Here is a 12,424-nt window from a genome sequence, read left to right on the forward strand (position 1 = left end):
AGCACAGAAGGTGCTTGGCGGTCTGCTGGCGAGTTCCTGAGTCACGCAGATGCACGTTCACGCAGCCCTGGTCCACAGCAGCATGACTAGCTGCTCCTTGAGGATTTTCTTTATTTGTCTTACTCATCCCAGGACTGAAATTGTACCACATGGTTCCCCCTTGGGCAAACTACTTGGCAAACTGGGCTTCCCTGGTGGTGCAGTGGTTAAGAATCTGCCTGCCAATGCAGGGGACACGGGTTCGAGCCCTGGTCCGGGAAGATCCCACATGCCATGGAGCAATGAAGCCCGTGCGCCACAACTACTGAGCCTGCACTCTAGAGCCTGCGAGCCACGACTACTGAAGCCCGCGCGCCTGGAGCCTGTGCTCTGCAACGAGAAGCCACCGCAACCAGAAGCGTGCACACCTCAACGAAGAGTAGCCCCCACTCGCCGCAACTAGAGAAAGCCTGTGCACAGCATCAAAGATCCAACGCAGCCAAAAATAAATAAATTAATTAATTTTAAAAAATTACTTGGCAAACTAGGAGCACCTATTTCATCCCCAGACCACAGCCAACTCCTCTGTTTCAAGGCTCACAAAGGGGCCTCTGCCCAAACTGTGACTGGGAGGTTTTCTCCTTGAAACAGTGGTTGGCATTACAGTGACAGTAAGGGCTGTTTGTGCACTGAAAGAATCTCCCCGTTGTTAACTTGCTTAATCCCCTGGAAAGCAAAGTCTCAGAGAAGCTGCCTGATGCAGACAGATGTTCTTTCCACCCCTCTGTTCAAACCAGATGAAGTCCTGGCCCACCAGACACTGGCCAGTCCCACAAGGCCAGGGTCTCTGCCAGACACCTGGCATGGGCCACAATGGCCTCTTTCTGGAAGCCAGGGGCCCCACCCCTTTTTAAAATGAACACTTGCCATTCATCTTTTCAGGGTCCCAAGTTACAAGGATCTCCCCAGGCTCAGCTGGCCGGGTTAGCAGGGCCATCCACGCATTCATTGGCTTGATGAATCCATTCATTCCCCAACTATCTGCTGAGCAGTGACTAGGTACCAAGCACTGTTTTCAGCACTGGGAACATCCAGATGAGTAAAGCAGAGACAACTTCCTGTCTTGGAGAACTGACGCTTTCGTGCTTGAATGAGATCATGAAGAAGTTGGTCTCCAGACCTCTCTTTCCAGAGTCCTCCCCTCCACCCCCACCAAGCTGATACCCTCTCCTTTCATACCAACCCCCATAGCAAAGGCAATCTCAGCCACCTTTATTATGCATTTACTATGTGCCAAGCACTGTGCTAAACCTGTTACATATATTATCTCATTAATCTCTACAGCACTTTCTGAAGGACGTCCTCTCATAGCCCCAATTTGCAGGTGAGGAAACTGAGGCATATACAGAGTTGCACAAGCTGGCAGGTTGCACAGCCTGTATTTGAATCCAGGACATCTGACTGCAGAATCGCATTGTTAGTCATTGAGCCATTCCACCTCTCTCATTTAGGTCAAATTCCTTTTTGCAGTGAATCACTTGGGTCTGCTTTCCCTTAACATTCCACGGCACCAGAGAAATATCCTGTGCTTGCCTAAGGATGAGGTTCCATTACAAGTGACTGGAAGCCCCAAATCACAGAAGCTTAAAAAAAAGTTTATTCCTCAGGGCTGCTGTGTCACTCCATGGTGCCAGCTCCTTGTCTCTGGTTGCTCAGCCGCGTGTGGCTCAAGTGCATTTTAAGAGCATAGGTATGCTGAGGTGTGGAGTAGGCACATCCTGGCCAGACACTGTTATTATTTGAGGATCTCATCGATAAATGTAATGACTCCATTTGATTTTATTCTGTGCAATGGTTCACTCGGGAGGGACTTCCACAATCCTTGGCCATACATTTTACAACTTGACTCAGTCTGGTCTCCAGTTTCTCTAAGCCTAGTGCACATAACCCTGGAAATTCCTTACCTCTCCCTTGAGCTGGATCTTGTGCTTCTTGTGTCCAGAGGCAAATATATCATAAAGATAAGAAAGCTCAAATATCACTGTGCAGCCCTTCCAAAGGCATGTGCTCATCTGGTCATGTTTCTTGTAGAATTTGCAAAGGCATGTATTTCAACTGCAAAAAGAGTTTTCCCCCACCTCCCGTCTATCCCACCTCTCCTGATGCAATGCAGGATTGAGTGGCTATGGGCATTTTGGGATCTGGCTAAGGAGAAGTTGAATTGGATATACATTTAATTGGGGGTTGTTAGGATATCTTTACATAATGCACGGTCACTTTCGTGTCATTGCTTGCCCTCATGCTGTAGTAGCAGCTTCCAGGAATACTCCTCCCATCCACTGGGCTGACTCATCAGGCGAGGTGACCAAAAGGAGCAAGGTCAGAGATGGTATTATATTATGAATGTGTCCTATAGTGCCCAACCAGAAGTATGTGGATAGTGGAGGAGGAGGAATCAAAGAAGCTAGTCTGGAAAATTCTTCCAATTATCAAAACTAAAATTTGAAGCAGAACATGCAGTTCTCATCATGTCTTATCAAAAATGAAGGTTTCTTTTTTCTTTTTTCTGTCAGAAATAAATGGATAATGCAGCATATAAAATTATAAATGTCCCACACTATTTTGTTCTTTTATAAGAATCACACATACAGAATTTGTAAGAATTCCTGTATTTGTAGGGCACACACTGTAATGTTTCTATAAACACTGAGTATTTCTATGTGTGAATTCACATGTGTAAGGTGTGCCAACAAATAAAGATTGCATCTTACCTTATCTGATGCATCTTGATGAAATCTGGAAGTTCCAGAACAGGTAGTACACACATCAGTGAAGCAAAATGAACTGAAGAAATGAATGAATGAATGATATAGAGCTGTACCAGTGAGCTAATTGTGAAGATATCACATTTTTTTTTTTTTGGCTTTTGTGACATTTGGGGTATTTTTCAATTTTTTCAAGTTTGTGATTTGTTGTCATTTCTTTACTTATTCTAAATAAATAATCATTTTTCCCACTTGATTTTCTATTTGTAATTCTGTATTCTTTTTCTTAAGGTCATTAAGTTCAGCCCCACACACCTGTATCCACTTCTCTCTGTGTCTCATGAATTTCTTGTTTTAATGGAACACATCCTCCAGTATTTTCCTGAGAAAGGTGTGTGGGAGTTTGTTGTTTGGAGGTTTTGTTGGGTTTGTTTTTGTTTTAGATTTTGAATGTCTGAATCAGAACCTTACCACTTAACTGGTAATTTGGCTGGGTACAGAATTCTTAGTTGGAAGTTATTATACCTTCAGAATTTTGAAGGTATTGCTTCATTGTCTTCCAGCTTCTAGTGTTGCTATTGGGAAATCCAAAGCCATTTTGATTTTCATTTCTTCTCATGAGACCCTGGAAATTATCTGGAAATCATAAAATGTTCTCTTTGTTCATAGGTTCCTGAAATTTCACTGTGATGTACCTTGATGTGAGCCTATTTTATCCATTGTGCTGGATGCTCCATGAGTCTTTAAATCTGGAAACTTGTGTCATTTGGGCCTGGGAAATTTCTTGAATTATATTATTGATGATGTCTTCTCTATTTCATCTGCTCTTTCTTTCTAGGAAACCCAATATTCAGATGTTGGATCTCCTGAACTGGACCTCTAATTACCTTAATTTTTCTCTCCTATTTTTTTATCTTTATCTTTTTGCTTTACTTTCTGGGAAATCTTCCAAGTTTTCTCTTTATTTTTTAATGTCTACTATAGTTTTAAAATTTTTCTAAGAACTCTTCTGTGGGTCCCTGAATATTCATTTTTTATAAAACCTGTTCCTACTGCATAGATACAATGTTATCTGCTACCTTTCTAAAGAAGTCAGTAATTGTTTTGCTTTGATTTGTTTTGTTTTATTCTCCTTATATAGTCTCTTTTCTCCAAGTTGCTTTTTTCTGTTTAGTTAGTTGGTTGATTTTGACTCTATCATGTTAGACGCTTTCCTCAGATGTCTTGAAATCCTACCGCCTGGTCATATTTAAATGTGAGAGATCAAAAAGCTGAATTGGTGGGGCTTACCAGCTGGAAACATCATTGTAGGGATCTGGTTAGCCTATTGATGGGGATATAAACATCTGTATCTTTAGGTCTTTTCCCCTTGAGCTGGTCAGATTCTCCAGAAGAAGACACTTTCCATCTCCAGAATGGACTGAGACTATTGAAATCTGGGAGGCAAGTTGGGGCCAGGCGGCTAGGGAGCTCAGCATAGAGAATGCATATGTTCCTTTTATCTACCTATTTTTCAGAATGTTTCCTAGGCCTTCAGCTATGCCTGGCACTCCTCAGCCCAGTTCCCTCAGTTTTAACCTCTTCAGAAAACAATGCTTCAGATTTCTGCTGAGGGACAGTTGCCCAGCCAGAAGGAATGGAGGACAGTTTCCAGAGATCTAAATACAGTGTTTTTCAAACAGCTTTCTCCCGGGCTTCATTGTTTTAGCCTCTCCTTCAGCCTCCCACTCCAGAATACCTTGTGCTGCCAGTTCCTTAGGGTTGGTTTATTGTTTTGTTTTGCTTCGTTTTTGTTTCTTTTTGAGAATTCTATCTGATACATCATGCTACTTCTCAATTTTCCCCATTACTGGCTTACAGTTACCACTTGTCCATCTGCTTTCCAGCTTCCAAGAGGATCCTGCTGTTGTCTTCTGTCTGTTCTCCCTGTCTTTGTAGGCTTATGTCTTTTTTTTTTTTTTTTTAATTCCTGTTTTGTAGTTTTTGTAGGGTTTCCAGAGGGGTCAAAATTAGATAGAACAGTCTGTTTTAAAACTCATCTTTCAATGTCATTTTTCTCTGGCAACAGACTGCAGCTGCCTGGATTTCTGCCAGTTCAAAAATAACCTTTTAAAATTGACTCCTTCCATTCAGCCAAGTTTGTAAAGACAAGACATTTCCAAAGTTTGGCAATGCTTTGATTACACTCTACTCCAAGGACCAAGCTATTACCTCAAGACATCTTGAATTCAACTATGTAGCTGGGTTGTCATGCAAAGGATGCTGAAGTGCCTCCCCACTTTCCTCATCTCTTTCTCTTTGCTGCCATTATCTGGAACCATCACTAATCCTTCACATCTGAGAATTATTGACTCATGTCATTTACAGTAAGTTAGTTTCACTCTCCCAGGGAGACCAGTTAAGCAAACTTTGGATAAATGATACAGTAAAGAAATGACTTGTTCCTTAGGCTTAAAGTTGTCACAAAATATTTCCAGTATTTTCAATTCAACACATTGCCATTATCATCATCATCATCATCATATGTGGAAAACAATGGTGTTATAGATGCTAGGAAAAGATGCTGGGGTATATATGCCTGCTTAGAATTAGGAAAACAGAGAAAATCTGCTTTACTCTCCTGTTACCATAAACATATTTGAAAGATGTTTAGATTTTCTGAAACTTTCTTCCTCTTGATGAATCTGCCCTCAATTCCCTGGGGAGCACCAAAAGCTTTCCTACTTTTCTCATCCTCTTCCTTCCCTCTAGGCCTCAGTTTCCCCATCTGTCTGCCTGAGGCAGAAAGTGAACTGGAAGATAGACTCTGATGTTCCTCCCAGCTCACAGTCCAGGCCCTGCCATAGATGGAAGGGTGGGGGGCAGTCATGTCCGCAGCCTGGACATCCCTGCCTCCCTCGTGGACTGTGGGCAGAGTTTGCTTTATTCTCATCGTTGAAGACACGTAGAAGGAGGGGATGAAGCTCCTAAGAGATGGTTTCTCAGCCCTGCTCCCAATGAGTGTAAGGACAGCCTGGAGAAGCTCAGTTCCCCCAAGAATCAAACAAAAGTGGGAGCTGAACGTAGACCAATGCTCTTTCATGTGTTCTTCTTCCAGGTTGTTCTGGGTGACCCTGGCCCAGCCTCTGGCTGCCCACTGGCACAGACAGACCCGGGGGGCCCTTGGAGTCATTTTGGCAGAACCTTGGTCTGCTAGCTGAGAGTCCCTGAACCATCCACTGCCTCTCCTTGTGGCCCTGTGACCCTGGACATGGTGTGTGGTCTGCAGGGAGTAAGGAGAATCCATAGGACCTCGGAAATCAGAGAAAGATGGCACACCAGCAGCTGGGAGGAGGGAAAGATACCCAGCGCCATTGATTTACAGCCCAACGACTGGAGTAAATGCCTCACGCGAGTACCATACATACTATTCACAACTCAAGGAAGGGGCCTCTGTGGACCTGTTCAGGTTTCTTCTCTTCGCCCTCTCCAGGCTCATGCATTTATTCACTCATTCATTCACTCTTCAAAAATGTTACAAAGCAGCCCCATTTGTGGAAACCCCTTCAGGGGTTATCAAATCCTGCCTCCATAAATTACTAACCGGCCTGGTGACCTTGGGCAGGTTGAGTGACTCAGTAAATGTTTCAACTGTTATATGGAAGGGTTGCTGTGCGCATTAGAAATACTGGCTGTGAAGTGCCTGGAGTTGGCTTCAGGCTCACAGTTTTGCAAAGAGTAGCTGTAGCACCGGCGTTAAAGTCCAGCAAGCCTCCAGCCCAAATCAGGAAGCAGAGGCAGAAGCCAGGGCTTGAGTGATCCACAGACATGATCCCCCGGAAAAATGGGCGGCACAGTGGCCTCCTTTGTCGCCCGGAAAGTAAAAGGAGGCCTGACTGGGTTCCCCAAGGGCGACCTTCGCGCCTGTAGACAAACTCTTGAGAGGGGCGGCAGCTAGGCCCCGGAAGGTGGCTACAGGTCCCACTGCTCTGGACTAGAGAGGCGGGCGTAGAGGCAGGAAGGGGAGGAGGAAAGGGAGGAGGGATCTGACCCAGACAGCTCGGGCTCCCCGCGGCGCTAGGCGGAGCCAGGGCCAGTCCGCCCCGCGCTCAGGTGAGCTAGACGGGACGGAACTAACAGGAGCCCGTGCCAGGCTCGGGTGCCCGCGGCCGCCGCTCCGAATCACGGGCCACATTCGCTTTCCCCGCCGACACCGAGGCGCCACGGAGCCATGGCCGACCTGAACTGCAGGGTCACGGTCGGACTGCTGGGGGTCCTGCTGCTGAGCTCTGCGTGCCTGGTCCGCGGAGGGGGTGAGTGCGGCGCTGCCAGTGCGCGGAACGCTGAGGGGGCACTGGGCTTTGAGGGTCTACACCGCCCGCCACGGTGGGGCGGGGGCGGCGCGGGAGGGGGGCACAGACGGCTGGGGCCCCCCGGAAGCCCGGCTCCGGGGCGTGCCCCGTCGGGAGTGGTGGCCGTACCCTTCTGGATTCCGCGCGACCTCGCCCAGGGCTCAGACCGCGGCAAGTGGAGGTGTCCCGGAGCGGGGAACACCGCGGTGGTCGGGGCCACGAGCCGGGCGCCGGCAGAGAAGAAGGAGGGAAGGGCGCGCGGAAGCCGGGCCCGGGGAACCTCGCTGAGGTGGCGCGCCGCGCGCTCGGGGGCTCTACCTGGATTACTGATGGCGCCGGGCTGGGCGTGAGGAGGGAACTTCCCTCTCTGGCGCACCCTCTACCTCAGCGCCTGGGCCAGAAAGACGGGGCGAGAAAACGGTGGTTTGGCGCCACGACATCCCACCTTTTTTCTCACCTTTCCCCCTGTCCGTCCGCTCCTTTTTCGCTCTCCCGAAGTTTAGGAACATTAATCCAAAAATGAAAGCACTTCTGCGCCGCGGAGGCTCTGCACGCCCCCGCCCCTCGCACCTGTGGGTAGTGGACCTGGACAGCGGAAGGGGGTCGGCAGAGGGGGCGGTCCACAGTTGTGTGAGAATTCCGAGTTCCGGTGGGGGGCAGGGACCGCCACATCCCAGCTACTTGGGCCTACGAGGAGGTTCCCTGTGGGCCCTGGAAGCATTAAAACCGTACTGGTCTCTTCATGAAGGAACTTGATTTGAGGCCTTTCCTGAGACTAGTACAACTTTTGTGTTTTTAAAAGAGCTATCCAGGAAGCGATTTGGGTTTTTGATTACCCTTTGCTGAATCTAAGGGGACGTTTGTGTTTGGCAGGCAGGTAAATTAGAGGAAATTAAGTTAAAGAATCAATCTAAGCAGATGAGTTGAACTTGGGCGTTCCGGCAATTGCCATCATGACAAATTCCAGACAGGAAAGCTTCCTGGTTCTTTTCTCCAACAGCAGTTAGGTGACATATTGCTACACAGAAGATGGGACATTGAAAATATTTACTGTGTTTATTGTAATTTGGACTGAGTTTTCAAGATTCCCTTGAAGAAAAAGTCAGCGTAAGAATAAAGAGTAGGGGCTTCCCTGGTGGCGCAGTGGTTGAGAGTCCACCTGCCGATGCAGGGGACACGGGTTCGTGCCCCATTTCGGGAAGATCCCACATGCCCCGGAGCGGCTGGGCCCGTGAGCCATGGCCGCTGAGCCTGCGCATGCGGAGCCTGTGCTCCGCAACGGGAGAGGCCACAACAGTGAGAGGCCCGCGTACCGCAAAAAAAAAAAAAAAAAAAAAAGAATAAAGAGTAATTTAGCTAATGAAAATAGGTGTAAATGTATGTGTGAGAAAAAAAGTGTGCCCATCACACTTGGGAGCTATCTTGAAACTCGGGAATTGTCTGAGATGTTTCCGGTTGTCTGTGATGGTTGTCTGTGATAACAGTTGAGAACTCCTCCAGTAAGAGTATGGTGTAAATCAAGCATCAGTGCATTACTGACAACTGTGACAGCCTATCCTGAACTGGCTTCTGTTACATGTCTGATTCCTCCCTGTGGCCTGGAGAGGCTACCATTTTGGTCTCCAGTGGCTCCAGTGGAGTCTGTTCTTTCCAGGAAGTTCTTGACTGTTGGAGCCGCGTCTCTTGGTTCATTGTATAGATACAGGGAAGCCCAGGAACTTTCCCATTTTACCTTCTTAAATCTTTCCTGTGGTCTTAGGAAGTGGACCTGTGAGGCCACATCTCTGGGCTGAACTAAAGGTTATCCCTTTGTGGTTGGAGCAGTCACAGAGTACATTTGCTTTGCCCAAAGTCTTGGGGTTGATCTAACTGGTGGAGGCCTTCGAGAAGTTAGTAGAGTCTGTCCTGAAAAGATGGAGAGAACCAGAGAGCCTAGCACAGTGGGTTTATTTTATAAAGCCCTGAACTCTCTTAAGACTCTGCAGAGTGAAAATGATGTTGGTGTCACTGCAGAGATGAAGAGTAAAGGAAAGTTTGCATCTTGGTGGGGTGTGTTTGTTTGAGTTTGGTATTCCCACCAGCTCTCCCACTTCTAAGAATGAAAGACTGGTTAAGTTAAAATAGCCTTGTTAAAACCTCAACTTAGGGACTTCCCTGGTGGTGCAGTGGTTAAGAATCTGCCTGCCAATGCAGGGGACACAGATTTGAGCCCTGGTTCTGGAAGATCCCACATGCCACGGAGCAACTAAGCCCATGCGCCACAACTACTGAGCCCACGTGCCACTACTACTGAAGCCCACGAGCCTAGGGCCCGTGCTCTGCAAAAAGAGAAGCCACTGCAATGAGAAGCCCACGCACTGCAACAAAGAGCAGCTGCTGCTCACCACAACTAGAGAAAGCCTGTGCACAGCAACGAAAGCCCAACACAGTCAAAAATAAATAAATAAATAAATTTATTTGTTTTTTTAAAAAGTTTAGTCTAAGAGATTCAAGTAGGATAACATTTAAAAAAAAGAAAGAAAGAAAGAAAAAAAACCCTCAACTTAGTGGCTTTCCAAGAACCACTCAAGTACCAGAGTCTGGGTCAGTGACCCCATTCTTGCCGCCATTGTTTCTTGCCAAAAATATGAGTAGGCATCAAATGACGTGTTCACTCACCCTGGGTGAGTGTGTGTGTTCATCATTTTTCACATTCAAATGTGTAACTGGCAGAACTGATGAGTCCTCCCCCCACCTCTAACCCCCACACCCACACAGACTGTTTCTCTGCTGGCTGTAGACATGTGTCCGGGTGCTGACCCATCAGCCTCAGGGGTCACTTCATATGTTACCATTTTGTCTGCGATGACTGTACCCTGCCCCCCCCACATTCTTCTAGGGGTTCTCCCAGGCTATCAATATGGCAAAAGGAAGTTGAAATTATTTAAATGTTTTAAGTAATATATATATAATTATTGTAGAAAAATTGGCAACAAATATAACAAAATATCTGTGAGCAAACCACCTTGGTCATTTTGGCACACAATTTGAGTGTGTGTGTGTAAAACCAAAAATGGGACCATCTCTTTGTATAGCTTTAACTAGTCCCCTACTGGTGGACATTTAGATAGCTTTCAATTTTTCCTACTAAAAATAGAACATGTCCAGAGTTTCCCTCGTGGCGCAGTGGTTGAGAATCTGCCTGCCAACGCAGGGGACACAGGTTCGATCCCTGGTCCAGGAAAATCCCACATGTTACGGAGCAACTAAGCCCGTGTGCCACAACTACCGAGCTTGTGCTCTAGAGCCCGCGAGCCACAACTACTGAGCCTGCGTACTGCAACTACTGAAGCCCGTGCGCCTAGAGCCCCTGCTCCACAACAAGAGAAGCCACCATAGTGAGAAGCCCGCGCACCGCAATAAAGAGTAGTCCCCATTCACTGCAACTAGAGGAAGCCCGCGTGCAACAAGGAAGACCCAACGCAGCCAAAAATAAATAAAATAAATATATATATTTTTAAAAAGCTTTAAAAAAATAGAACATGTCCAACAATAGGGGTCTGTTCAGTGAAAAGACGTTAAAAATTATATAGCACAGATTCTATAATGACATGAGTGATATTGTCTTTGCGTTGCTAAGATTATAAAATAGTGTCAGCTGGATTATCCCATTTTGTTATATCTGAGAATGTGTTCCTGTGGCTATATTGTTCTGCACATTCTTGACTATTTTGTCCGACTAAAATTCTGGAAATAGAATTGCTGGGATGAAGAGTGGAGAAGAGGTTAAGGTTTTGGATACACATGTCCATGTTGCCCTGTGGGTAGCTTGTCCTGTTGTCCTGGTGTACCTTCCTGCCAACAGAGTATGAATGCCTTTTTCCCACACTCCTCTGGGCTGTCATCATTGTTATTTCACTAGCAACTATGGGAGAAGCATTCCTCCCTCTAGATCAGCAAGCAGGGTCTGAACGGTGTTGGTGGGTATTCAGGAATCTTAGGAGCACCCCAGCTAGGTGGTACTAATAGTCCAGCAGCACTTTTTTTGCTAAAAACAAAAACCCAGAACTGAGTCCCTTGGCTTATAACACAAGCCTCACCTTCGATTTTGCTCGGTGGTGCTGACTTTGATTTGGATGGAGGAGAAGGGGAGTTTGCTGGTCAGAAGGATCTGTGATTGAAGTCAAGATGGGTAGAAAAATGGGGCGTGATATGGGGGAGCCATAGCTAAGGCTCTCCACCTGGGTGATTAAGAAAAGTTCACAACCCTTAATTATCATTCTAAATTATAAAAATTATTCCACAATCAAAATATTTCAAACCACTTCCTACAACCTTATAATTAGCCCATCACCTTCTCCTGGGCAGCTGGCAACATTTTAGAGAAACCAGCAAGGAGACCCAAGTCCCCTTCCTCACCTCTTTGTAGCCTTGGGTTTGTATTCAGTACACAAGTTTTTTGTTTCTTTGTTTTTTTATTAATTACTAACTACTACTTGTAATACCTAACACATATTGAGCTTCTGCTCTGTGCCAGCCACTCTTCTGAGTATTTTACATGTAAGCATCTCCCACTTAACATCAGTAATTCATCCCTAGAAACCAGACATTCTGCATGAAAACACTAACTGATGCCCTACATCTCATTATTTCATGTGGGACAAACTATAAAAACCCACTGCACAAAACACAAACCCCCAACAGTTTCCAAAAGCATAATGAAACACCAGAAGATACCCATATATAATTAACAACCAATTCTATTAAATGTAAAATGCATGACATCCCTTCTGGATTGCCAGAACGTTTACTGTATGTGGCTCTTCACAGACAGTTGATTTGTGTGTAATAACTTCCTGCACCCCTTTTGTTGGCAGTCGCGGCATCTCCACCAGATCCTCACATTCTGCCTATTGTGTTTGCAACATACATTTTTTCCCAAGTGTTGTGTTGTGTTTGGAGATGTAAATATACATATTTCCTAAATAGACATTGGCCAAAAATAACTGTGATAGATGACACAATGTTTGAGTAATAAAAACTCAGCTGTTTTCTCTTATGAAAATGTAAATCCAGGAGGCGTTCTTGAGTAGACCTGCTAGTCATTTAGCTCTCCAGCCTCAAGCAAGTACTCCTATAAGCCCCTGGATAGAGGGGCACAGAAAGGTGAAGTAACTTGCCCAGGGCTACCCAGCAAGTATGTAGTGATGCTGAGATGGTAGCCCAGGTAGCCTAACTTCAGAACTCAGCTTCTGTCACCAGTGTGTCATGCCCCCTGTGCACAGTGGGACTCCTAAAGACAGCATTTGCTGGTCATCTTAGAGACAATGTCTGCACTCCAGAAATTTTCTTTCATTTTTTGAAAAATCA

General features: G+C 46.0%; 1 protein-coding gene across 1 annotated transcript in view; it reads left to right on the forward strand.

The window, feature by feature from the left end:
* The first annotated feature begins 6,769 nt into the window (after nt 1-6,769).
* CDCP1 (CUB domain containing protein 1) overlaps nt 6,770-12,424 on the forward strand; it is a 57,674-nt gene continuing 52,019 nt past the window's right edge. Inside the window, exon 1 of the mRNA XM_081246588.1 lies at nt 6,770-7,036. Coding sequence (XP_081102714.1) covers nt 6,955-7,036 — 82 coding nt within the window. The 5' untranslated portion in view covers nt 6,770-6,954. The remainder of the gene's footprint in view (nt 7,037-12,424) is intronic.

The sequence above is a fragment of the Mesoplodon bidens genome, assembly GCF_964165515.1.
Source record: "Mesoplodon bidens genome assembly, chromosome: 10".
NCBI classification, from domain to species: Eukaryota; Metazoa; Chordata; class Mammalia; order Artiodactyla; family Ziphiidae; genus Mesoplodon; species Mesoplodon bidens.